General features: G+C 42.2%; 2 protein-coding genes across 3 annotated transcripts; one reads left to right on the top strand and one right to left on the bottom strand.

Moving 5' to 3' along the window:
* Positions 1–1,013: 1,013 nt before the first annotated feature.
* DNAJA2 (DnaJ heat shock protein family (Hsp40) member A2) lies at positions 1,014–13,132 on the top strand. Its single transcript, XM_055818439.1, has 9 exons — positions 1,014–1,209; positions 4,072–4,131; positions 5,083–5,306; positions 6,628–6,708; positions 7,021–7,154; positions 8,861–9,057; positions 11,401–11,545; positions 11,719–11,846; positions 12,361–13,132. The coding sequence occupies exons 1-9, from the start codon at positions 1,132–1,134 to the stop codon at positions 12,547–12,549; spliced, it is 1,236 nt and encodes a 411-aa protein (XP_055674414.1). The 5' UTR covers positions 1,014–1,131; the 3' UTR covers positions 12,550–13,132.
* Positions 13,133–16,201: 3,069 nt separating this feature from the next.
* On the bottom strand, positions 16,202–23,880 carry LOC101913422 (borealin-2-like). Of its 2 annotated transcripts, none has more exons than XM_055818440.1 (10): positions 23,673–23,880; positions 23,145–23,273; positions 22,143–22,183; positions 21,739–21,799; positions 20,997–21,061; positions 20,131–20,198; positions 18,709–18,747; positions 17,493–17,625; positions 17,142–17,228; positions 16,202–16,354 (listed from the first exon to the last, which is right to left on the bottom strand). In XM_055818440.1, exons 1-10 carry the CDS (start codon positions 23,800–23,802, stop codon positions 16,307–16,309), a joined length of 801 nt encoding a protein of 266 aa, XP_055674415.1. In that variant the 5' UTR covers positions 23,803–23,880; the 3' UTR covers positions 16,202–16,306. The 2 variants fall into 2 exon arrangements, with proteins under 2 accessions (XP_055674415.1, XP_027637374.1); XM_027781573.2 differs by lacking the exon at positions 23,673–23,880 and adding an exon at positions 23,363–23,465.
* Between the last annotated feature and the right edge of the window lie 3,653 nt (positions 23,881–27,533).

Here is a 27,533-nt window from a genome sequence, read left to right as displayed (position 1 = left end):
CTCCAGGCTCGGCTTTGCTCACCTCTTTCACAGAAAGCACCCTCTCCAAAGCATGCTCTAGACTTATCCACAGAGAAACCAAGGTCTTCTTTGTTTTCTGCTCTTACAAGGACCCCATCCCCCCTTCCTCAGCCAGCCACCTGCCACAGCTTTGAAAGCCTTCCGGCACCCCCTGCCTAACAAGGGACTAATGACCAAGTAAACTACACCTGAGGAGAAGCTCAGTAGCTGCTCTCTTGGCTGGGCTTTGAGGGATAAAACTTCTTATTAGACACAAACTGGCTTTTTATTTGCCTGCCGAAAGTGGTGTCTAACTAGGCCCTCAGGGCCACTGTGCCACTCAAGTACACTTTGCTCCTGTGAGTCACTTTAGGCCTAGCATAGCAACTAGTGCTTTCTTTAAGATGCTAGAAGTGAGGCAAAACACAAAAATGGAGCAGATGGGTACCAATACTGTTTATAACTACTGAAGCCTTAGCAATATGTCCCTAAAGAAACATACATTGGTGCTTGAGGTTAGACAGCAGGTGGGTGCCCCTCGCCCCATAAACTTCAGTGCCGTACATCAGGAGCAAGGAGAAACGACACCAGGCAGAGGCCTCTGGGGATGCACGCACACAGGTGGTGGAATTTGGGGCTCCGAAATGGCAGGGAGGAAAGCTGAGGTTATTGTTTTCACGTGCGACGTTCCTCTTTGCCGGAACGATGGTATAAACGTCAAAACGGGATCTATCCCCCCCCCAGTGCCCGGGGAAGACAGCCTGGCGCCTCCGCGCCCGCAGGCATCCATCCTGCCTCTTCCCGCCTCTCCTCAGCGCCTCTTCCCGCCTCCCGCGCGCGGCGCTGGCGGGCGGCGGCGGGCGGCGGCGCGCACCGCCTCCCTCCGCACCCCTCCCCGCACAGGAGCGCCCCCTGCCGCGCCGCGCCGGAACTGGGTCAGGCGCCCGAAGTGGGCCGAGGGGGCGGGGCCGCGCCGGCGAAGGGCGAAGGGGGCGGGCGGGCTCCTCCCGCGGCGCGGCGCGGTGACGCGGGAGCCTGCGCGTGACGTCGCGGCGGCTTTCGTCCTGCTCCCGGTCTCGCCCTCGCCGCCCCTCGGCCCGTTCCGGCCTGCGCCCGCCGTCCGCTGCCGCCATGGCGAACGTGGCCGACACGAAGCTGTACGACATTCTGGGAGTGCCGCCCGGGGCCTCCGACAACGAGCTGAAGAAGGTGCGGGGGAAGGGCGTCGGCGGCGCCCGGGGAGACCGGGCGGCAGCACTGCGGGGGAGGGGGCGGGCTGGCCGCCGGGCAGGGCCCCGCGGGACGGCCGAGGCGGGCGGCGCGGGGAGGGCAGCTGGGGGCAGGTCCTGGGCGCGGGGAGCGCGGCCTGGAGGCGGCGACGGCCCGCCCGTCCGCTTGGCTGCGGCCTGCGGGGGGGAAGGGTGCGGCGCCGGGCGAGGGCGCCCGGTACAGGCGCCCGGTGCCGCCGCAGCCCGCCGGGGTAGGCCGCGCCGCCGGGGCCTGGCTTGCGGGCGGGCGCTGCCGGCGCGGGGTAGGCCGCGGGCAGGGCCCGGGGGAGGGGGCGCCGGCGGGAGGGGGCAGCCGCGGGGCCCGGCCGTGCTTCCCGGGGCCCTGGCGCCGGCGGGGCCCGCGTTGGCTCCGGGCGCCGGCGGGGCCCGGCTCGCCCCCGCAGGCGCAGAGCGGTCGCTGCGGCCGGTGAAAGGCTTTTTGGGGGTAGAAACCCTCGTGAGGGACCAGTAGTTTCTAAGCGGTGCCATTGTCTGCCCCACGTGTGGGCCTCAGCGAGGTTCCGCTTTGCCCGTGTGTGCGATCCCCCCGGCCCCGCAGCCGCAAGGTAAGGTAAACAAAGGAGCAAGGTGAAAACTTGGAGCCGGGTCATCGGTGCGACAGTTCTCTGTGTCCCTTTCGTTCCGTCGTGCATCAACCACGTTTTTCTCAAAGCGCTCGATGCCCATTTACACGTGAGGGGGGATAATTAACTAGCCAGTTTACTAGCAGTGACCTGCTTCCGCTGATGGGTGGTGCTGGTATTAGCAGCTCGGAGTTACCCATCACGCATGCGGTAGCCTAATTTGTGCAGGGATAGGCAATTGCAGTGTCGAAATAGCGTTAAGAGGTGGAAAGCGTGCGGTGAGAAGATAATGCTGTATACCCAATGCGATCAACTAGAATATTTTTTTTCTTACTGCATTTCTTAAAAGTTTTCTGTGTCCTGTGAGAATGAAGAACTGACAGCGTTTTGCCATTCGGATAACCTGTGTTGCTCATAGGTTAGATTTACCCTGGAATGTAAAGTTTTCCACTGTCTAACAGAAAGAAGTTCATCTATATCTTATTGTCACTGAGAGGTTACACGGATGCTTTATTAATCTCATGTTTTAACCTATATAGTAGTGCAGGAAAGTGAAAACAAATAGGTAATAGTTTAGTCAAAACGGGCCAAGAGAACAGGCTTTATCACTGATTAGTTAAATTAACTTTTATTGAAGTTGCAATATGGTGCCAGTGTAGACCTTGAATCTGGATCTGTTTCTGATTACATAAAGAGTAGTAGCTTTGTTTTGGACCCTGGGTAGTCCCTAAGAATTGCGCTAAACTGGAATGCTGTTATCAGCAAAGACATGACTGTTTTCTCTTTTTAAAGAACGCCGTGCAGGCTTCTTTTTTCCTGATTAGATAATGATACATAGGTTTTCAGTTCACTGTTCTGTTAGGTGTTTTACTTGGTTACACTCCTTGAAATACGTAGGGGGAAATCTGTCATTATAATTACAGAATGTGTAGGTTTGTGGAAGATTATGCTTTGTTACTGATGGGTGGTTTGTCCTACCAGACCTGTGGCGTATGTTCTTAACGCGTGCTGTGGTTCAGCATATATTCGGCTTGTAATATCAGTGTTCTGGGTTTGTTTTGTTAGTTCCTTATCAAACTTTTATTTCTTGATTGCATGCAGAAATATGGAGTGTTTCCAGATAATCGGTGAAGAGGAGTAACTGTGCAGATACAAAAAAAGGAATCTTCCTTGTTCCAGTACAAAATGGAAAATTGTGATCTCTATAAAGCTTTGTGTGTAAAGCTCTCTTAATGTAGCTCTAAAGAGCTAGTTTAGATGCTTGGCTCTACAGAAACAGAGCTTTTGAAGAATCCACTCTTGAAAACCAGTGTTCCAATTGTTTGCAGTTGCATCACTGTAGATTTTTATATGTATAATTGAAAAAATAAAAGACTGTGTGCCATGTAACTTATTAATGTCTGTCCCCTGATTGTTAATGGAGAGTGTTGAGGTGGAGTGGGGGAAGAGTTGAGGTCCTTCCTGTCAAAAACACTCTGTAGGAAAGGTCTCTGTCTGTCCTGTTATGTGCTTTGATCCTCTAAAGTATAAGCAAATCAGATGAGGTACTGCTGTAGAAAAATGGTCCTGAGAGTCAAGGTAGTAGTCAAAAAAAAAAAAAAAGGCGTTCTGAAAAATCTCTTCTGGACATCTGGCTGTATTTACTCCTCCTACTGTTTTAGAATAATGAATTTCAGTAAAACCTATTATCTGTACATTCTACACATGTTACTCACATACTTCGTTCAAAGTGAGATGAAATCTCCCATTATTGATAGGTAGGAAGAATAAAATTATTATTGTGAGGATTGACAGATAGGGTTGAATGAGAGGCTGAGGCAGCCATTTTGTTGTTAATGCATTGCTGTGATTGAAGCGAAAGACAAATGGGTTGAAACTTAAATTGTCACACTGTAGGTTTTGAGTGGTTTCTATAGAGTAAGTCTTTTTAATGAAGGTCCAGTGTGATTCTTCCTGTGAGTTAATGAAGATAAGCAGGAAAACTAGTTCTAGCTATTGTGTGCTATAGTTGTGTTTGAGTCCAAGTGTAGTTAATTTATGCATATAGCAGTGTCAGAATGTCTTGTGTATCACTTGAATGTATGGGTGATTTAAAACCACTCATTTTCTCGCTTTGCTTTATTAGGGTTTTTCTTTCTTCCAGAAGATGCTACTTGAGTTTCTCAGAAAAGAACTGATTAATCAAAATCTAAACTAATTTTTTTACCTCTTTCAACTAGGCATACAGAAAGCTGGCCAAGGAGTACCATCCTGATAAGAATCCAAATGCAGGCGACAAAGTAAGAATTATTTTATTTTAATTCCTGAATTTTGCTATTAGGGTAGCATCCAAGGAACCCAATACAGGTGTTAAGGGCTTGCTGTTACAAGTTGTTAAAAAAACAGCTGTGAGAGGGAACCCTATCTTGTCTACTTCTTCCCAATCTCAAATCTACCACTGTACCTTGTGGAAAAAATGCAGCAGCTGGCTGAGTCAAATTGGTGGAGAAGGTGATGCTGAGGGAAGAACTGCTTCTCTTCATCTGTTGAGATGATGTCAGCTGGCATTGACATCAATGTAGGTATTTGAAAAAGAAGTCTTCCAAGTTTTTCCAAACTGGAAAAATGTATATGTGGAGGTTCTTGAAACTGCTGCAGCATAGAACAAATTACTATCTGGGAAGTTGAATTTGATTTGTTATGCTAATAGCAATTTAAAAAGTCATTTAAATTGACTCTGCGGGTTCTCTTTAACAGAACTGAAGTTCTGATGGTTGCTTAAGAGACGAGCAGGGATGACTATGAAAATATATGAATTTGTTATGAGGACAACCATATTAATACACATTTTAGTAAGTTGCTCAATTGTTAGGCACTTAAAATACGTTAACGTATGTCACAGTCTTTTCCATTAGTATGCAACTGGGGGGGGGTGTTGCCTGCTGGCTACTGCAGTACTGCATAGTTGGGGGGTTTCTTCTTCGGTTGGATTTTGTTTGTTTGTAAGAAAACTGTCTTACGCTAGGCACAGTAAAGAACAAAGTCAATGAAGTTTTGCAATAAAATGTCATTTCATTTTAAGAGGTAGCACAACGAAGCCCAAGCCTGACTTTTAAGTCTTGCGTATTAGAATAAGGATGGAAAACCGTACTTTCTGAAATGGTTGTTCATGCTGGGCAAGAAACAGTAGTAAAATGCTCCCTTGAAGTTCTAAATTATCATGCACTGTTTTGACTCTGTTCCATTTCTAGTTCAAAGAAATAAGCTTTGCCTATGAAGTATTGTCAAATCCAGAGAAACGTGAGTTATATGATAGATATGGAGAACAGGGTCTTCGAGAAGGTAGTGGTGGAAGCAGTGGAATGGACGATATCTTCTCCCATATCTTTGGTGGTGGATTGTTCAATTTCATGGGTGGTCAGAGTAGAAGTCGTAATGGTAGAAGAAGAGGAGAAGATATGATGCATCCGCTCAAGTGAGTACCTTGATACTACAATTTGTACTTTCAAGCTTTCCTGATCAGTACCTGACTCTGGTGGTTTATGTTCCTTATATGCCTCTCACTTGAGATATTCTGCAGTTTGCATGTAGTATGTAGCCCAGAAGGCAGTCCTCTTGAGTTACTTCTTATGATTGGTTTGTGTTGCAGACTACCTGATACTTTGCTTTGCCTGGTTATTAGCCCGTATATACTTTGTTAGCATTATTTTCCTTGGGTTTGCTCCTTAATTATGTTTGGAATTTCTAATCTGAAAACACATTTAATAACCAAGTATTACTCGTCAGCTGGATTCTCAGGGAAGCAGAGGTACTAAGGCTCTGGAAAGACTTAAGTTGACTTGGATTCATAGCGTGACACCAGCTGCAACTAAAGTTGGAACTGCATAATTAATGGAAAAGTGTGTGTGTGGCGGGTTTGGTTTTGCTAGTGATTTGTTTTAAGCGATGCTTGGGTGTAACATCTGATTGTTTTATACATGTTTGCTTGCAATCGTGACTGGCTTTCTGCCTGCTGAGCAGGTCCTTTCGAAGTCCTTAAGGCGTATCTTTCCTGAGGCTGGCGAACTGCTTAGCGAAGTCTGTTTACTTTTACATGCTTGCTTAGTTTAGTAGCTAGTACTGCATGCTGTATTATTAATTAGCTTTGGTTTTGTTGTTATTTGTAAACACTGATGCCAGGCAACTGTTTTTTCAATACATTGAATTAAAATTTCTGTCTACTAACATGCTTTTAGGAGAAACACTAAATGTGTTCATGAAGTATCAATGTATGAAAATTATTGGAGTTCGATAGTGTATTCTAGTGGTTCTAAAAAAAAATTGAAGCAGGAACAAATGTAAAGAAATAAGTGGCGAAATCCTCCCCACTATTTCATGAGGAAAGCCCAATACAGTAGATAGAGTAGTAAGTATTCTGTATTTATGTTTAGGTATGCATGATGTAAATATTGTCTAGAGAGGTTTGTTTATCACCTGCCTGGTTACAACTGGAAAAAAAAAATCAACTTATCACTATATAATAAAAACTAACGTGCTGGATCAGCTTATTTCCTATTGAGAAATGCAAGCAATCCTCTCTGGTTTATGTTCAGGATTGCGTGTGTATATTCATATGTATGGAATAGTTTTTAATGACTGTGAAAGTTAAAATTGTGCTTTAAAATCTTATTTTAATAGCAGATTTAGAGTTTTTATGAAGATTTGGGTTTATTTAGTTTGTCCTAGGCAAGTATTTTAGTTACATGGGGAAAATAAGTTGTCGAATGATAACCCAGGAGAAATGCTTTATTTTTTAGAGTCTCTTTAGAAGATCTGTATAATGGAAAGACAACTAAACTACAGCTTAGCAAGAATGTCCTTTGTAGTGCGTGTAATGGGTAAGTTTGTATTTTTGAGTTCTCTGGTTGCTTTGTTGGCGTGTAGTGTAATGAAGCATCTCCTATGTCAGATTTTTATCAGTATTTGACTTACTGGAGCCTGCTTTCAGACTAGAAAATTGTTGAACTTGAATGATACTGTTGATGGAACTGGAACTATTCAAGGGCTTTGTTTAGGGGGGAAGGGGGGAGGAGAGAACCTAATTATAATTGGCAGTGCAGTTAGGCATGTTAACCTACTGATGTAGGGGTTTTTTTGTCATATGTTTCTGAAAACCTTACTTTTCGTGCAACTCGTGCTTTCTATTCTAGGCAGGGAGGGAAGGCCGGAGCTGTTCAGAAATGTAATGCTTGCCGGGGTAGAGGTGTACGTATCATGATCAGACAGCTGGCTCCTGGAATGGTTCAGCAGATGCAGTCTGTATGCTCTGACTGCAATGGAGAAGGTAGGCCAAGCTATTCTGTGTTACTAAATGCATTTAGTTGGGTCTAACTTCCTAGTTGAATCTTAGGAGGGACTTAGCCAGGACTGCGTTGTTCCCATCTAGTCAGCTGGGTTTCAATCTTATGTCTGTGTGGAGGAATCATTTAACTCGGAACAGCAGCAAGATTTACAGTGTTTAATGTACTGAAAAGCAGCCTGGGAGCCTGAAGAGTAGGGATTGATTGTTCTTTAAAAAATTTAAATGTGAATATTGCTTATTGCTATTACGCTTGTGTTAAAATAAACCCCAAGATTTTGTGTTTTAGGTGATGTTAGTCTTTTTGCAGTCCTCTAATATCCAAAGACAGGTTTAGGTTAAGAATGGAAACCTCAAGTTGGATTTTAACTTTTCAAATTAAGATGATGGCTTTTGCTGAATAGGTTGCGTTCGGGGGAACAAGTTCAGCACGTGATCTGCACTTCACGTGATTCCTTTCCAGATCCTCTGCAGTTTGCACAGCAGTAACGTCACCTTGTGGATGATTCTACTCTTCACAGTACTTGGAAATTAGAGTTGTATTTTTTGACTAGTCAAAACATTTCATACGTGTTGTCTTAGAATGTCTTGTTTTCAGTTTACATAACCTACATATTTAGTAGTTTCAACTGCATCGTGATGTTATGCTTTGTTTCACTGAAAGGTGGTTTAAGCTGGCAAGTTGAAAATTTTAGGTCAAGTCCATCTGCTTGTGGCACTTAGACCAACGTTGGAAATAAGTACTGAAGTTGTACAGTGCATGTGGCCTAATATTTTAGTTACTGTGTACAAAGACAATAGCTTACTTGGAAAAAAAACGAACAAACGTGAGGTAGAAGAGAGAACTGAAGCCAGTTTGGATAGTCATCATTCAGTTTGCTCAAAAAAGTAATTGCCTTGCTGGAGGTGATGGACAGTGTGAAAAACTATTCAGTTTCAGAGTATAAAAGTGAAATGCCTTATGTGCCAGAAAATGTTAGATCCTTTCCATGAAAAAAACTGTATATTGCTCTTGAATGAAACTGATTTGACCAGCTGCATTTTGTATGCCAGACTCTGGTTCTACTGGCTGCATTTACATAGTACTTTGTTGTGGTATACTGGAAAATGTGGCTGTCAGTGAACAGAACCCGGTAATCCTTTTTTTTACTGTTGTTAATAACTGGAACTAAACTTTCGCAATTCATTTAAATAGTTTGAAATTTGTGTTCTGACTTTTAAGGGAGGGAGATGCTTCAGTTTGGTTTAGCTTCATCCTTTCTCTTACGGCTGCTGTCCTCCAGCGTAACAAGGAATGGAAAAGTAGGTTGTTAAATTTTTTTAAGAGTAGTAAGTTGAGTGGTAAGGATACTGGAGCCAGTTCAAGACTTAAGAAGCACTAGAAGCTGTAGACAAAGTCTTGTTTTGCCTTTCTCTAAAGCACTCTTGACTTTTCAGAGTTCTTGTTAAGACAGCTCTGAAGGTTATGCCTAGCTTTGTATTCCCTCCCCAGCTCCTGTTTGTTTTTTACTTCCCCCCTCTCCCAGGTAGCGTAAATTGAGCCTGGCTTTCTCTTGTGAGGAATTCATAAAGCAACATCTGAATTACTAGTTGTGTTGCATGAATTCTTGAGCTTACTTCAAAATAGTTTTTCTTCAGAAACAGATGCAACGATACGGAAACCTGAACTCAAAATTTGTGTCTTTCTTCAGGTGAAGTAATTAATGAAAAAGACCGCTGTAAAAAATGTGAAGGGAAGAAGGTGATCAAAGAGGTAAAAATACTTGAAGTCCATGTAGACAAAGGCATGAAGCATGGGCAAAGAATTACATTCAGTGGCGAAGCAGATCAGGCTCCAGGTGTGGAACCGGGTGATATTGTCCTCTTACTCCAAGAAAAGGAGAATGAGGTAATGCTTTTTGAGATCGTATTTTAAATGCCTTTTATCCTAGTCTTTAATATTGAAGTGATAGGATGGCTGTTCATTTTAAAATCATTCATATAGTTGCAGCTCTGGGAGAGATGGTGAATAGCTTTCAATAGATTTGTAGCCAGTAACATGGCTTTCATGGTGAGCCAGAAAAAAATTTGCAAGTCTGTAGCCAGAGGACATGCAGATTCTGGTGCTTCCTAGTGCTAATGGTAGCTTTCTCAGATAAGCTCAGGTTGGCTTTGGTACAGCAGACAGTAAAGAGCCATTCAGGATGTTAACTTCTGTCTGCTTTGCTTGTGATGCTAACAAAATGCTAAGTGTTGGTTGTGGGTTTTTTTTCTTTTCCTTTTCTTTTCTTTTCTTCCCCCCCCAATGTCTTGTGACATGGCAGGGAATTCTTAGAATTCCCAGACGGTGCTTTCTCTTTCTGCTACTGTGGTTCTGGCAATAAAACACAGAATGGTGATGTTACTAATTCACTTTACAAAGGAACGTTATTATTTCATACTAGTTTAAGGCTTATGCTTAGTGTCTTCTGGAGTATATACATTGCACTTGTGAATTAAATATTGCAATTAATCTTTCTCTGTATTTAAAACTCAGGACAGTTGAGGTGACTGCTTTTTTAATTTTTGAATGCTTTTGTTTGGAAAGGACAGGTATTACTATGATGAAGTAAGAAATAGTTTGTGTGTTACATTCTGCAAAAAATGTTGAATGGAATGGAGGCGGGGGGGGAGAAATTCCGTTGTGACAAAGAATAGTATTGGGTACATATTTAAATTCCAGTGATATATTAAGGATATAACACTGGTTATCTAAAAATTAGGTACTTTGTAAGTTTTTCAAAGCTGTGTCAAGGACTGCTAGTTGTTGATCAGTTTTGTGTAGCTTTTTACACTTTATTCTGCAATACTGGTTGAAAAGTGGCATCGCAGCTGATTTTGACAATGATAATGGAGAAGCAGCCTGTAAGCATACAGAACAGTCAGATGTGCATGACAGCATCAAATTCCAGATGGTGGATGCCCCTTCTTAGTCTTCTAATGAACTACATCTAGATTTACAGTATTAACAATGCTGAAAAATACTGTACCTTGTGTTCTAGTGAGTAAAACTAGACTGACTTTTAGTGAAACTTTTTAGTGTTCGTAAAATTTCCCTTGAGGTGGGAGTCATGGTTCTGCCAGTGGATAAAGCTTACATTTACTGCTTAAGAATCCTGAATGATAGGGCTTAAAGATCACTTACTGACAGCTGTGGACTAATTGATCAAAGCCCTGCTGTAGGTAGTCATCACGCGTATCTGCTTCAGCTAACGAGTTTAATGTTGAGGAACACACATGTGTGGGGGGGTTGTGCTCCAGTGCAGGGGAAGTAGTGTCAAAGTGTTTTAAGTTTTGTTTATAGGTTGCTTGTTGTCCTGGTTTCAGCTGGGATCTTTTCAGTAGCTGGTAGAATGCTGTGTTTTGGATTTAGTATGAGAACAATGTTGATAACACACTGGTGTCTTTAGTTGTTGTTAAGTAATGTTTATACCAACTCAAGGACAACTTAGTTTCTTAGGCCCTGCCAGCAAGAAGGCTGGAGGGGCACAAGAAATTTGGAGGGAGCACAGTTGACCCAAAGTGGCCAAAGGGATACCCCATACCATAGAACGTTGTGCTGAGTGTATAAACTGGGGGAGTTGACTGGGGCCTGGAGATCGCTGCCTGGGGACTAGCTGGACATCTGTCAGTGGGTGGTGAGCAACTGCATTGTGCATCACTTGTTGGTTTGGTTGTTTTTCCTTTTGGATTTTATTCCTCTCCCTTTCTGCCTTTTCTTTATTGTCATCATTATTGTTTTACTGTTTGGGGGTTTTTTTGTTCCTCCTGTTTTCTTTGAATTATTAAATTCTTCTTATATCAACCCTCGAGTTTTACATTCCTTTCCAATTCTACTCCCCATCCTTTGGGAATGGGGGGTGAGCAAGCAACTGCGTGGTGCTTGGTTTCTGGCTGGGGTTAAACGATGGCACTTGCGTGGAAGATCTAGAGGGTAAGGCAGCACTGCTGTTAATACAGGCCTTCTTGTTTAATTTGAACTTTACATACTATGAGGTACTGTGGTTTGTCTTTATCTTACATGACGCTCATCATGCACAAACTTTCCAAGCATATTAAGCTATTTGAATTAACGGAATCAAGTAAATTTTGTATAAAAGCTGTTGCTTTAACACTGAATTTTAAGGATAAATAATAGTGAAGTGTAAATAATGAGTCTGGTGGAGATACGATCATGGTACTAGAAGAGGCATCTCCTGTTTCTGTTCTATAGGTGTTCCAGCGGGATGGGAATGACTTGCATATGACGCACAAGATTGGACTTGTTGAAGCACTGTGTGGATTTCAGTTCACATTTAAGCACCTTGATGGACGTCAAATTGTGGTTAAATATCCTCCTGGAAAAGTAATTGAGCCAGGTAAACTTGACCTGATAAGGACTACTTTGACTATGCTTTTGTGGTTCTTTAACACTTAATCTCATTCTTGTTGTCCCGTGAACTGAACCTAGGCTAGAGAAATGAAGAGAATTGTGTAGAGAAAGAATTGTTCTGAAGCATCGCTCTCCAGCTTGCTTCCTTTTGAATTACAGGTTGTGTTCGCGTAGTCAGAGGCGAGGGAATGCCACAGTATCGCAATCCTTTTGAGAAGGGAGATCTCTACATTAAATTTGACGTTCAGTTTCCTGAAAATAACTGGATTAGCCCAGAAAAGCTTTCAGTAAGTAGTCTTTCAAGGATAAATGTGATGGTCTTATTTAACAGCGTGTGCAAGGTGTGTGTGTTGTACCTTATGCTTGCTTTCAGTGCTTAAATTTAGGTGCAGGTCCATTTGTTCTTTTAACGTTGTTTATGGGCAACATGTGACTTGAAAATACCCACTGGAATATGAATTTATGGAACCTGTATGTAAGAGCTATGCAGTTGTTTGGCAGATGAGGGCAGGAGGAAGCATCTTCCTGCTGCTGTGTGATAAGTTTTCAGAGTGCAACTGTATTTACTGATTGCACTTTTGGTTGATGGTATGTGGAGCTGTTGGCTTTCTTTAAGGGCTGTCTTCCAGTTGATAAAAATACTTTGGATACTTTGGAATGAGTGTGCACTTCAAGGTTTACATCAGCTTAGACTTCTAAACCAGACCTGCTCTGAGAGGAGGTCTTGATGTTGTCGGAAAATGGTCACTTGATTTAGCAGTTGTAGATGCAGTACTGAATATGCTTCTTTTTTTGGCGCAGGAACTTGAAGATCTTCTGCCAGCTAGACCAGAATTTCCCAATGTAATTGGTGACGCAGAAGAGGTGGATCTTCAGGAATTTGATACCACTCGTGGTTCAGGTGGTGGCCAGAGACGTGAAGCTTATAATGATAGTTCTGATGAAGAAAGCAGCCATCATGGACCTGGGGTACAGTGTGCCCATCAGTAAACATTTGTCTAAAAAGTTGCACAAGGATTTTCTTTCAAATTTTGCCTGACTTGTTTTCAGCAATCCAGCTGGATTGTGTAAGTAATCCAGATGAACCAATGGACATCTATTGCTGTATGTGTAACTTTTAAATTGGTCTATAGTATCTACAGAGTGTAATTTAAACTAACCACAAGCTTACATCTTCATTTTGACTGTGTAGCAGAATAAAGCACTTGAAAGGAAGACGAGAATCCTTTTCACATGGGTTTTAAGTTTGTCCTCGTATCTGTGCTTGATTTTTACCAGTTTTGTGTAGATTTTAAGTTCCATATTTTAAATTCAAATTCTACATTGTAAAGTTTGTGTAAAATTTGTCCTGAGGCTTGGTATTTGGCTGCACCTGCATAAGCTGCTACAAGTAGAATAAAGAATTTCATAGCCTGTATCTATCATCTAGATGCATGGTAAATGGGCTTTGCACATAATGGGTTTAGAGCTGACTGGGAACAATGGAAGACTGAATTAGAAGTGGTTGTAAGTTTTTTCTACCATCTTGTGAACGGTTTCTGAAATTAAATAAAAGCAGTTGGTGTATAATATATTTCTTTTGCCTTGTAACTCTTAATTTTCCAGTGGCTTTAACTATTCTGTGTATGAAGAGGTTATGTAGATGGTAGACATTTTGTAAACAGGGAGGCTGGAGCTGCTTTCAGACTAGGTAGCAGTTAGGTAACAATTGCGTGCCACATAAAAAAGTTTTTCTTGAAATGAGATATGCCTAAATGGGCATGGGGAAGGCTGCAGCCGTGTCCCTTTTGTATGAAGAAAACATAAGGGTATCTGCTTTCAATCGGAAGATAACAAAACCTTTTAAAGGAAGATGATTAAATCCCAAAACAATGGTGTCTTTCTCTTGGCTTTTGAATCCAGTTCAAAGCCTGATTCAGTCTGACTTCCCAGAGAAGTAATTCCAGTTAAAAAAAAAACAACAAACCACTTTGTAAAAATGAATGTTATGCCTGGCAACTTGTGGTTGAATTAACACAGTTTGTAAAGACAATGAGATGAGTATTGTACTTGACAAAAAGTTTTTTACCTGGAAACATACTAAGCGTAGATGGTTTTGTTACTTGTCCAGTAGTTTTCATTTAGACTATTAAGACATTTAAGTTCTCCAGCTTCAGTTCTGTTCCTTTTTATATGCTTTTACTTGGTAAAAAGTACCACAACAAAGCACAAATGTGACCTTAAATTTAATTATTGGGTACAGTTATCTAAGCATTCTGTTACAATGTTAAGCGACTGTGCATGAACTCTGGTTGGTAAGCTGCTTCTCTATAGTAAGGTTTTTCTCCCTGTTGAAGTGACAAAGTTGAAAGATGCCTCTACTTTTTATTTACAAATCTGAAGTGTGACTTGTTTAATAATTGCTCAGATAGTTGTTGATGCTTTACCAATGAGGTTGGAGGGACAAACTCCAAGGGTTTCTGTGTACTTGGGTAGGCACTGGCATTTGACTGTTGCTGAACATCCTTGTTACAGACTCTAAAACTGAAGAATAAATACTGTTTGACCTGTATTTCAGTATTGATGACTTATGCTGTGGCATTCTCATCTAGTGAATCTTTTATTTTCATTTATTAAAACTTCATGAAAAGCAACCTGAAGGCATGGTTACATACTGGTCCTTTCTCCTGATTAATTTCTCCAAGGCGGCAGTCATCTTAACCTCCAATGCTTCAACAATTAAAACAGTTATCTGCTGCTTTTATCTCCATAGTTTAGGATTGCTTTTATTCAGGGGTTCTAGAGGAAGGGAGTTGTGGTAATGATTTGGGCAGCATGCTGAAGGATGGATGGGTGGAGGGGAAGCTGAGCATGCTGTAGTGTGAGTTAGGCTAGTTCTGTTTCAGTCCTGAGATTGTGTTAATTTAGGCTCCACACAGCAGCATCTTTCTATGAGTGGCTGCTTCCTGAGAGTTGCCCTTGTGTATCTCCTGCTTCAGTAAGAGGGTATCCCTTCACAAACTTGTAGCGTAGAAAAACTTCACATAATTCAGTCTTTACTGTCTTGCTTTCAATATTTAAGTGGCAAGTAACATACTACTGCAGTTACTAATTCTTCAGTAGTTTACTGCTGAAGCTTAATGCTTAACATTAGCTATTAATGCTTTAAGTGGGCCAATGTGACTTGACCTATCCTGTAACCAGATAAACATTAGTTGAGTGTTCTCAGTAATAAACAGCTGCAACTTAACTACTTCTGTTAAAGGTGGTACTATAACCAAAGGAGTATTTTGTATGGTGGGGCAAGAAGAAAATGTACTGGAATAGTTTTTAATTGCCACTTTCTTACATCTTCACTATTGGCCTCAAGAACGTGAAAGGAAAAAAAAAATATGCAAGAAATCCTCTCTAGGTTATTTTTTTGACATAGCTGCTTCTGTGTATGCAGGGAGTAAAACCGGCCTAGACTTTTGTGGAAAGTAATCTCTGTCCTCTTGTTTGCATTTAATTTACCAAGGTGTTCACAACGTTCTTATTTACAAGACACAGTGAAAAAGAGATTCAGCTTTTTCACATCAATGATGAGCCTATATTCTTCAGAAAAATAGGTTTGCAAAGAAATTGGAATTAATCAGTGGAAGACTACTCCTGTATGAAAAAATATGAAACATGTCAAAGACCTGTTAACATGCAGCATTCCTCAGCCTTCTAAACAGGATGCAATAGAAAAATTGTCATTTGTTTATTAATCCATAACCTTCCACTCTAGCCTCAGGCAAACAGAAGTGTGAAGTGCAGTCACATTCTTTAGCAGTCATCTCCCATGCCTTGGAAAGCTTTCTTTTTTCCTTGTGTCATACTTATGACCTTTGTTTCTTCAAGCAAGCAAAGGTGGAAGCAGAACAGAAGAAAAACTAATCTACATTTCATTTTTAAACTAATGTTTTAGTTTTGAGAATGTGGGAGTCTTTCATACCATCCTTGACCACAGTGAAAACACTTTAATTGAAATCACCACTGGCCGAGTAAAATCCAAGTGCATCCTCAAGTCCTGAAAATACTACATGCATAATAATAGCGCCCACAGCAGAGTGACTGCTGGACTGACATAGTTACCTGCAAGGATGTCAAAACCTTTCCTACAAATTACTCCAAAGTATATCACTACTAGAAAAATCAGGTTGACACCACAAGTTACAGTAAGTCTGGGTTACAACCTGTCATTTTGCACATTGCTGTCCTGTCACAGCACAGGAAGTTTTATTTCTGTGTCAGATCCCTATATACCACACAGAACGTAAGTTGCATGCCTTGAAACATTATTCAAGAATTTAGAAACTTTGATCTCCTTGAATCTTAACTCTGGAATTAAGCTGAAATCCATACCGGGAAGACTAAACACGAGTAATAAACCAACATTACATTCTGCTTTGGCACGCATGGAAGAATGACATTAAGAGCTCTATACTTACAATTAATTATGTAAAGAAACCCAGAGTGTCCTGTTAAGAATATCAGTTAAAACTTACTGCCTACACACAACCTATTACTGTTCATTGTACTGGAAAAGTAGAATTTTGTTCCGCTTTTGTATCCTTCACAGAGGTAACAGGAATTTAATAACACACATCACATTGTAAGCTTTTTATATAAAACCACTTACTGGGCAGTATACAACTTTATTAAGACATTATAGACATTCTCTAAACACTTGAGAGGCAGCAGGCAAGACCTTGCGTGAATATTCTGAAGGCACCAGGCAGTTCCGTTAACTTGGTTTAGCTGTCGCCTTTCCACACAGTACAGTCAGCTCACTCTAAGGGGGGGGAAACTCATTTCAGTTCAAGCGAACCAACAGAACTCAGAAGAAAAAGTCACTACTGTTAAAGCAAGCAGTGAGCAAGCGCTCCCTCCCCTCCACCGTCTACCTACAGAGGCAAGTCCATGTTATAAAATCCAAAACAGCTTGCACACCTTTAGCTTGACTCCAATAGCTGCATTGACATCTAAAAGACTGTAAACTGATTAATATTTCTTATGTCTAGACAGATTGCTGGTGCTGCACATGACTTCACCAGAAGCCCAGGTACACTGATCTTGAGAAGAGTCAGGCACTATGTGCTCCAAAGTTGTGTTCAACTTCACTTCCCAACAATTTACTTCCCTGAACCAAAGGTAAGGCAGTTCCTGTTCAACTGCACCAGAGAATTAACAGGAGTATAGCTCTTACTCAGCAAGGGACATACAATAATAGCGAGATTGTAACAAGAATCGAAACATAGCTGTAGCTTCGTAAGCCTTTGTGAATATGAGACAGAGGGACACCAGAGCCATCTAGAAGGAAGAATTCATGTTTCTGTTACCTCCCAGGCAATTACCAAACTGCACATGCTTATTTAAGTGCATTAACTTTTACACGCTGTGTGCAGCAGTTCTCCCCTCCCTGCTCCTCCCTTGCCCTATTCCCTCCAATTTATGCCAATCAATTTAGGCTTAACATCAGAAGAGTTAAAAGCACTTAGAATTTGCATTCATGACAGTACCCGACGTGAAAACCTGAGACTAGGTGTCTGAAAATTTAACCCTAATAGTTTTAAGCTTACCACTAAGTTATGAATATGCTGTACTGTATCTTGATTTAGTAGTTGCACATCAATATTATGGAGCTCTCCACCAGCCATACAAAGAGTCTAAACATGAAGAAAAACAGTTTTAAGACAAACAGTTTTAAGACAAAAACTATTCTGAAAGTTTTTACTTGCACGACCAGCTTTTCTGAAAATCATGTGCTTCCCTGCTACGCTGCAGAACTTAAGCAACCATTTTTTGTTTTAACAGCAACTCATTTAGGGATGGCAAAAGCTATCACTATCAGACTAGTCACAGTTTGTCAACTACTTTAAGTTGAAAATGGTGGGTTGTTCTTTTTTTTTTTTAAAAAAAAAGTTTGATACCTTTCCATCAGCCAGGGGAATGTTTACAAATGGAACAGTTTTATCTTGGGGTACTGATTTACTTCTTGGTAACATTCCTTGAGCTCTTCCACTGGTAGGTACAGTTCTTGAGACAGTCTGTTGTAATCCAGCACTAGAATACAAAAAAAAAAATGTTGCTCTGCAGGAAATTTTCAAGCATGAAGCAAACGCACCTTATAGAAGGGCATTTGTTTAAATTTTTAAATGTTTAAATTTTTCCAGTTCTACCAGAAGACTACGTGAAATCCAACCACCAGCAGCTTTTACTAGCACCACTGAGTAACATTTTATGACCCTGAAACACTATAGTAGCCTCATAACCCTGTGTTACAGGCCAGCGAGCAAGCTGACATTTGGACCACTCGGTAACAATAATATCCACCCTCCAATATCAACAGTGAATTCTTACAGTTTTGGAAAGAGGAAACTTCATGCCTCAGGGTTTAAGATAAGATGTGTGCTCTGTCTGTCTGCTACAGAGGGAGATACCAAGAATTACCAAAGCTGCTGGCTCTCAGAGGTACAGGGCATGCCTTAATGCCATACAGAATTCCTAAGTTTCTTTCATGGTACAATTGTTCTTATTCCACTTAAAAAATAAAAATTTAGTCTGACATTGATAGCAGGCCAAGGTGAAACGAAGCCATTTGCTGGTTTCCTGACCCATTTGTTGCTAAATTTTTTAACCCCTCATTTCAGCTGATTACTTCTGCCAAAACCAGACTCTGTAGAGTATGGGAAACAATAATAACTGAAAACCTTAACTGTTCAATATGCAAAGAAATTATAATGACTCTCATTGATTGGGGTTTTTTGGGGGGTTGTTTCTGGCTTTTAGAACACAGCAGTATGACTTTTTAATCAAACTTGGGCTCCAAGTATTAGTTTAAGCTGTAAACCTTTAAAAAACAAAGTGAGTGGGAATAGAACTTACACTCCAAATCTCTTGGGGTTTTTTTTAAACTGGCTTAGTTATGACACCAAGCCCTGTACCTCCATGAGAACATAAGTGAACACTCAAAGCAGAAGGTGTGACTGGTTCACATCCTCACAACCAAATTTAGTGGCAGACCAAGAAGATCCATTAAATCTAGATTGATGATTAATTACCATCTAGATTGGTATTAATGTAGATACATAGTGTCTTGGTATTTAACAAATTTATTTCTTAAGAACAAGACAAAAAACCCCTTACCTTTTGGATACCTTTGTTGTGGCTTTGAAATCTGCGGCACTGCAATCAGAAGAGAATGGCCTCAGTCACATTTGCAGAGGAGTGAACAGACAAAAAAAAAAAAATAACAACACAGAGGTTATTGGTTTTGTTTGTTGGGGTTTTTTTGTGTGGTTTTGGGGTTTTTTTTCCATTTCCTCCTCATCTACTTCTACTGTAAAGTTTAGCTAGGACGAAGATGGACAGAAGGTGGACTACAGAATGCTGAAGTGCTCCGTGACAGATCTAGTATATATACACGTGAAACCCTCCTACCACCGTAGCAGAATGAAAGAATGATTAAGTTAGTAGGTGAGGGAGGGTTGCAATACCGAAGTTGGGTATAATTAAGGGAACATCCACAGCCTTCTATGTGAGTGTGCAAAAAGTTTCTTGGGAAGTTCCTTTTTCAGCAGGAATTCATTTTTCTAGATTAGTTCTGACAATATTTGTCCCGTGTGGTTGACCTGAATGCAGAGAACAAATTTTTTCCAGTTTTGGATTTTAACTCAGTTCACAGAAATCTCGATGACAGAAGTTTACCTCATTCTTTCCTCATCTCCCTCTTCCCACACACATTTTGGAGATATTGTAAGGGCATGTGTTTCTGGCCCAGTGTTCACATACTGGAATAAAAGCAACCTTCAAAACCTGAAAGGTTAGACTTCCCCAGGCAAAGCAGCCTTCTCCAGATGGATTTTGTTGAGCCAATAATTTTCTAATCCCAGTTCAAGAAAGTAACTAAACCTGGCTAAGATTCTTTTTTATTTCTTTTAAGCACATTAAACACCAATATGTTACTTAAATTGCATTTCCCTGAAGACAAACTGAATGTATCAAAGTAAGTGCCAGTGGGTACAAGTATGTACACTGGAGCTGTAGGTGTAGCAGGAGCTTCTCAAAAAAATTTTCACGCAGGTATCCACCAATTTTTTTAAGCCATTAGGTCTTATAGGGAGACTTGAATTTGGTCCATCATGACTGTGATTAGCTTTAAGGCGTTTTTGCAAGTGTGGATTTTTCTGCTAATGACACCTCCCTTTCAGCTATGTATGACAGGGAAAAGTTGCAGAACAATTCATTAGTCCTAACACAGCAACAAAGATGTTTCCCTGACATACACTCTTCCATTAAGTATTGTTTGGAATTCTCTGCTGATTACATATATTCAGAACTATGCACCATTCAGTGAGTGTGAGATACAGCTACATTCCCTTCCCCAGCTAGGGGTGCTTTTTTGTTCAGAGTTCATAACCTGAATCAGATGTTTTGTGGTGGTGTGGAAGACATCTTTATCAACTGTATTCCCGTTGGGCTCAAGTCTCAGCTACTTTATTTGAAAAGCATTTTATTCAGCATTCATAAGTTCAGGCGAGTTAAATAAGCTATCAAGGTCAGTCTTACCTAGAAAGATGGTTCAGTTCACTATTTAAACCAGAGGCCAATGAAACCAACGACTTGGTTTTGGAAGTCTGAAAACATAGATGTGAGACCACAGTTAAAAGAAGTGGCGTTTTAAGGCAAAACGATAATATATTTCCAGGGAACTATACTGTAAGAATTCCCGGTTGAAAAAGAACATTTAAGCCCCATAGTGCTGCCTTTTATATAGTTCTGCGCGTCGATAAAATGGCAAATAGACATTCCAAACAAGAGTTTCATAATGTCAGAATGTTTTTGTCCATACTGAAGTCCCGTGTGAACAACCACCTTCCTAATATACACCCCTCCAGCTTTTAAGCCCTCTTATAATTAATTAACGCCTGTGACTCCACATATAATCTTTTTGTCTTGGCTGTCATATTGCTACATACTTCAGTGTCTGGCTGAGACACTCCGTTGCACAGATGGTATGAGGTGATAACATTAATACACTTGTGTTATTTGGTTAAGGATCAAGGTGGACAAGAACGCACAAGTCATTCAAATATAGAAGAGCATGTATTAAAACATGAAGTTGAGCATGTTTTTTTTTTTAAAAAAGTCAACAAAACATGGTTCCACAAACCATTAAGACTTACTGGGAAGTCAAGGGAGAATGACTATGCCAGCATATGCAAGTCTGCGTGAAATCAGTTACCAGAACCTCAAATATCATGTTTCATTATGGTATTAACTTACTATACAGTTTCGCCTTGCTTAACTTAAAATTTGTTGACTTTAAACCAACTGATTTTTCAAAGAAACAGCAGGCCACTGGCCTGTCTCCTCATGGACCTAGCAGGGTTCACAGCAGGTCAGAACTGTTAGGTTGTTCAGAAAAAACTTACTTTAGAGATTTTCTTTGCAGAAATATGCTTGCCATCTTCATATTCAACAATTGTAGTTACCTTAACTAGAAATAGAGATTAGAAAGACAAGGAAAATAAAAATCTCACGAAGAGCAAAAAACACTGCTTCCAAGGGATTTGGTTGAAGCCTGTTTACCCCGACAGCTATGTATCGGTTCTGCTATCTGACGGTCATTCACCTGGGACAGGGTTCAAAGCAAACTATGTGTCTTCGTCACATTGTGACACACATTAAAAGACACCACATAACCCCTCAACACCCAGACAAAACAGAATTGCATTTCAGTGGTAGTGTCCTTCTTACTGCATACTTTGGTGTATGAAGAGAAACTATTTTCCTAAGAAACCTCAGTGTGCAGGAGGTCAAAGGCAAATATATGAGAAAACCGGGATAAACTTCATAGCTCTCCTGCTATACCATAAAGCACCGACAAGTCACTTAAATATGTCTCTTCTCGCCATTTTCAGTGACAAACCAAAGGCCAGGAACTCTTATCTCATGTTTTGAAGTACCTCTACAATAGCATAGCTCATCATCCTCCACACTGAATGCTGGGGGACCTGTATCTTGTACTTCTAGCTATACACTTTTTCCTCTCGTATACTTCAGGCTTATCACTCACTTTATAAATGCTCAGACCAAAGCAGTGGGAAAAAAAAACCCCACACAACAAAACCTGAACATTTAACAAACAAGCTATATATTAATAGATTGACTTGCCTTTTTTGCTGTTGGTCTTCACCAGTTTTGGATTCGGTACGTCTCCTAGAGAGCAGTCAGTCTAAAAAAATTTATCCAACAAGGGAAAGTCAGCAGTTTTTGCCCAGTAAACGTATATTATTCTACAAAAGGCAGTGAACCAAGTGGGCATAAAAGGAAGTGACCGAAATGAGATTGGCTAAATACCAGTTTATTTTTTCAGAAACATCTGGATTTCTTCCAGCAGATGACACTAAAGCTTTAGGTGACATTCAGAACTGCACCATAGCTGGCTGTCTAGCCTTTTCATATCATCTTCTATGTAAACAGACAGCCAAGCAAAATAATTTGCCTGAAATGTTTACGGCAGGGAGAGAAGACTTCCATTCTGTAAGCTGTGACAAAATTTGAAAACACACACTTACCACTGCAGCAGCAAGAGCCACTTCCTCCCCTCTTGGCAAGTCTGTAACTCAAGAAAGTATAACTCGTTTACATACAATTACTCACATAATTACCTTACGTGCTATGAAGCTGAACAAGTAATTCAGGATTACAGTTCCCTAAATAGTTAACCTTAGCTAACATACATGCTGCATCTGAACAGGATCCAAGCCTAAGACAGTCACTCCTACAAAACAACAATAAATCTTAGGCTATTTCAGTACATGTAATCTTCAAAAGGGTACTAAGTGCAGCCACGCAGTATATAACTGGAATTGAAAGAAGAAAAAAAAACACCCTATGTCGTGCTGCTGAAAGGTAATGCTTTTATGTACATTTCACTGCATTTAATCTTTGAAAGGATACTAAGCATAGTCACGCAGTATATAACCTGAATTGAAAGAAAAAAAAAGCCCCCTATGTTGTGCTGCTGAAAGGTAATGATTTTAGGCATAAGTTTTCAAGAAAGATACTGACATTTATACTCAGCAAAGGCATACAGTAAAAAGTTCTTCAAGAGTTCAGTTTGGCCTCTGTGCGGCCCCTGCAATTTCCAGCTGCAAGGTGGATTCCGAAACATCAGTTCTCACCAGAGCATGGAACTGATGCTGGCTGTGCACCACAGCTGAAACTGCTGCGTAAACATGAGGTTAAAATTAAACATGTTTGCTCGTCATTGCAGGTAAACAACTAGATGAGAACGGCTCAGCAACAGACTTGGGACTAACAGAAAGACAAAATCTCTGGAGGCACAGATTCTGGTGGGAAGAAGTGCTTGAATTGTTACGCACAGCACACGCCAGCCTTGTCATGATGCCTCCTCTCTTCAGGCTTTAAATAAGCCACATAAAGAAGCCTTAGAAGCACACACAAAAGAAGGCTCCAGGCTCTGTACCGTGTCACCCACTGACCCTATACCCGCTTCGCACACACCGCGGCGGTGCGGGGCCGGCCGTGCGGGGCCGCGGGCCACCCGCGCTTACCGAGAAGGTCTTTCCTCCGCATCTTCCTGACGGCAACCGGCATCTTCAGCAGCTCCACGGCAAACGCCTTCTCGGCCGTCTGCAGCAGCGAGTCCAGCTCCTTCCTCATCTCCTGGATGTTCTCCTTGGCTTTAAAACAAAACAGGCTTTTACTGCCATACGTGTCACAGATTCCCAAGCACTGGCAGGCTGCGTTACAAAACAGGGTTCAAACCAACCCGGGATAATCGGACTTGGGACCCGCGGCCCCGGGCGGGAAGGGCCAGGGCCCCGCACCGGGCGCTGCAGCCCGCTCGGCCCCCGGCGCCGCCAGGGCGCCCCCTGCCGGAACGGCGGCGCCACGGAGCCGGCCCGGCGCGGGCTGGGCGCGGTGCCCCTCACGGGACGGGGCGAGCGGCTCCCCGCTCCCCGCTCCGGAGCCGCGGTTCCCTCAGCGGGCAGGGAAGCAGCCGGCAGGGCAGGCACCACCGGTACCGCCACTGTGCCCGCCCGGGGCAGCCCCGAGGTCCCTCCCCCGCCCTACCCTACCCTGCTGGTCGAAGTCCCTGAGGAAGAGTGCGATGCGCTGGTCCTTCTTCTCCTGCGAGAGGGCCCCGCGGCCGGGCTCCACGCCCGAGTCGGTGCTGCGCCGCTTGCCCGCGGGCTTCCTCGGGGGCATGGCTGCCACCCGCGGGGCAAACGCGCCGCTCCTCGCCCGGGAAGCTTTAGTAAAAGCGGGGCTTCTCCCTCCCCTCCCCTCCCCTTCCCTTCCCCCGGCGGACACCACCCTCCCGGGGCGGCGGGAGCGGGCGGCCCCGGCCCTCTCAGTGGCGGCGGGTATGAGGGGAGGGGGCTGCCCCGGCCCGTGGGGCGGGGGGAGGGCACCGCGGGGCCTCGGCCGCCCCTGCCGGAAGGGAGGCGAGGGCGGGCACCGCGGGGAGCCCCGGCGGTGGGCTCAGGCACGGCCGGACGCGCACAACGCCAGGCCCCTGCGCCCTGGGGCGGGCTGCGCTGGGCAGGCCTGTACGTACCCGCCCGCACACGCGCGTGCTCGCGGTGGAACACAATTAATTGCGCTTTGTTCGTTAATTACGTTTTTTCGTTAATTGACGTGAAACGGCCGCTGCCGGCCCCGGCGCGGGGTGGGGCGCAGGGAGCCGTGTCCGCCCCGGGGCGCGCAGCGGGGGGCGGCGGGGCCGGTGGGGCCGGGGGTCCTTGGTGCGCCGTCGGGGGGAGCCTGTTGCGGAGCTGGCGGCTGGGTTTGGCTGGGTTTGGCTGGGTTTGGCTGTTTGGCTGCAGTGACCGACCTGTTCTGCCTGATGCAAAGGGTTACGGGGTGTGTAAATTACAATCAGGTGAAGACAGTATTTAATAAACACGTCATAACGCAGAACATGAGAAAGGCATGGCTAGGCATAGTACTGACTGTCTAAAAACATCCAAAGCTGTATCCTTAAAAGTAGAATTCCTTGCAAAAACTTACTGTATTAATATGCATCCAAATAAAAATCATGCCAGAGGCATGGGTGTCTCAGGTTTTGTACAACCGATCAACCCTGTATTCTTTATTGACCAAAGAACTGTGGAAAAAGGGATTTAAATAATGTTTTTAAATACTAGTGGTTTTCACACAGCCTGTGTGGTTCATGTGGCAAGCTCCCTGAAGTTAATAGTTTTTTCTGTACCGTATGCATCTGGCGCAGCATCCTTATCTACTGATCCAGATGGGACAAACTACATCACTCAAAAAAAGCTGTAAAAAATCAGACTGACAATTGGTAATATAATCATTTTATATCGGACCACGTTCTTGTTTGTAAAACAAACAGCATATTCCCACAAAACCCCAGGTAAACATTTCTGCTCCAGAAAACACTCAGATACTGGATACGAAGAAGAGAATAGATTGCTTTTGCTTTTCTTTAGAGGTGCTGGCATATGCATATGTTTAGGGAAGCAGAACGAACTTCTCTTTCCCTGAACTTCAGTTTGTTTTGAATTACCAAGCAAACACCACTGAAGTCATTCTGAGGTGTCACTGCAAAAAGACAAGATGGTGTTCCTTTGTAAGTTTAATCTTATAAAAGCCACGTAATAAGTTTTTTTTAAAAAGGAAGCAGCTGACAATACCAAACAACCCCCTCACTAAAGCTTTCAGGCCACAGCTGATCAGCCTGACTGATTGACGCTTTTTATGAAGAAAGAAGTCTAGCTTGCTTAATTCCTGGTTACATCTCCTTACATAAAAAGGTGTAAATAATTATGAGCATAAAACATGCCTAAGACCATCTCTATGTATAGTCCTGCACTGACAGGGAATTGCTTTGTGCTAACAAATTTGACAAATTTCAAGTGCATAAATTGGAGTGATGCAGAAATTAATTATCAGGTTCATGGATTAAAGTAAATACTAGTTTGAACGTGCCATTAAATGCTTCATAGTGCAATCCAGCAAGTGTTGCTTCAGTGACACAGGAAATGGAGAACTAGTACCTTTTTTTTTTTAACATGTGCTTTATTATTTGGAAGTCTTATACATCTGAAATACCATTATAAGGAGCACCTGTAGGAAAATCAAACCTAGAAGCATGCATTTGAAAGTAAGGATTGTCTGTTATTAATGAAATATTTCAAAGACGTTGAAAATAAGCCTCTTTCCTTAGCTTTACAGGATTGTTCCACAAAAATGCACATTAACCTTATCACGGTACATACAAATATTGTGGATGGACAATAGAAATCATCACCCTTCCATATGAGATGCATCAAGAACAAATTGTTATCCCTTATAATGTCTGAAACATAAAAGGCACCATAATAGAATGTTTAGAAAAAAATCAGTTTATGCCATTGTCTTTTGATTTAAAAGTGTAAGAATTGCTGTCCCGACTTAAAACAAAAAGCCTTTCACACCTGTAAATTATCATTAGAAACTTGTAAACCTTTACATTTTTTTCCAGAAGTATCAGGTGCAAATGCAAGGCAAATATAAAATCTATTGACTTATTAGATTACAAATACTACCCCATGAAAAAGCTGTAGTTACAAAAATATAAAAAAATATTCTAACTCCCATTGTTAGATCTTAGCTTCAATCTACGCTGCATCACGAGTCCAAAGCCAGATCTGATTTGGACACACTCCCAGAATAGGAAAGTGCTGTCTGCGTTATTTTTACATCAATATTCTGACCTCTTAGTACAGTTTTGCTTTCTGGATTTGTTTTATTAGTGCATATTAAGGATGCCCAGTGGAGAGCGCTAACTGATAAAAGGTTGTATTTATCAATGGATAGTAGCAACGTAAGTGTTCTCAGCCTGCTGTCCTCCAAGAAATCCATTTCTCCAAGGATAAAAGTTTGGTTTTTTTTTTTACCTCAAGCCTCCATAGTAACTTTGTGAAGCAGCATGCCATTTTCATGTATGAACCTGTGACTGCTGGCAGGTGACCGAGAGGTGCTAAATCCTTCTCATGGGCTTCAGTAAGGAACTGTGAGAAGTAGACCAGCTGCTAACACTATGTTGTAAACTAGTAGCTGCTGTTGCAAGGACAGCTATTGGCAACATCTCGTCTTGCACACGTAGTAGACTGGCACAGGCTTTATCCGTATGGTGATTCTCTAGCCCTTGGCTTTACTGACCTGGATCAGCGTAGGATGTTGAACTAGCTACACAGGCAGCCTAACGAAGTGCTAGTAGACACTAAAATGAGTTTATTTCGAAATAATAACTTAAAATCAGTGATTAGATTAAATGAGATACTCTTAATGAATAAACTTTGTAAATGCTAAGCCTAAGCCTGACAAATGCTAATGCTTTCATGTCTGAATACTGGAAGATATGTTCCTTCAGTCCTTTATCAGTGCTAGCAGGTGTCCAGCTTCCCTCTCTAGAGAAACAGAAGCTGCCTTTTGCTGTGCAGGGAGACTGGCATCGATTAGGAGAGTAATACAGCTGTACTGCTAGATAGTGACCTGGTTTAGCTGGGTTTCAATAAGCACGCAGGATCATTCAGCCAGCAGTATGACTGTGGAAGATTTAAGAGTGAGCTGGGCTATCGTTATCTTTATGCCAGGTGCAAGAAATTTTCCTTTAAATACCTTTTCCTTCATTAGGATCCACCCCCAGCATTTCTCCTGGTAACAACATCTGTTAGTCCATGCCAGTTCAAGCTGGATTTTGGCCAAATAACAGGCCTCTCAGTCACATGGTTCCAAACAAATGTTCTCCCTAGATAAAGGGATTCTGAAATAGTGTTGCATTTTACCCTGCTTGAAAGTATTTACAGTACTCAGATCTGCTTTGAAACAGTAACTTGCTATGTTCCATGTATGTAAAAGATGTGAGCTAACAGGAGACTCAGGGAGTTGTTACCAGAGGAAGTGTTCAGTGAACTTCTCTTATGCTGGGA

The sequence above is a fragment of the Falco peregrinus genome, chromosome 14, assembly GCF_023634155.1.
Source record: "Falco peregrinus isolate bFalPer1 chromosome 14, bFalPer1.pri, whole genome shotgun sequence".
Classification (NCBI taxonomy): Eukaryota; Metazoa; Chordata; class Aves; order Falconiformes; family Falconidae; genus Falco; species Falco peregrinus.
Note: the sequence above shows the minus strand (reverse complement) of the source record. Positions and strands in the feature narration are given on the sequence as shown.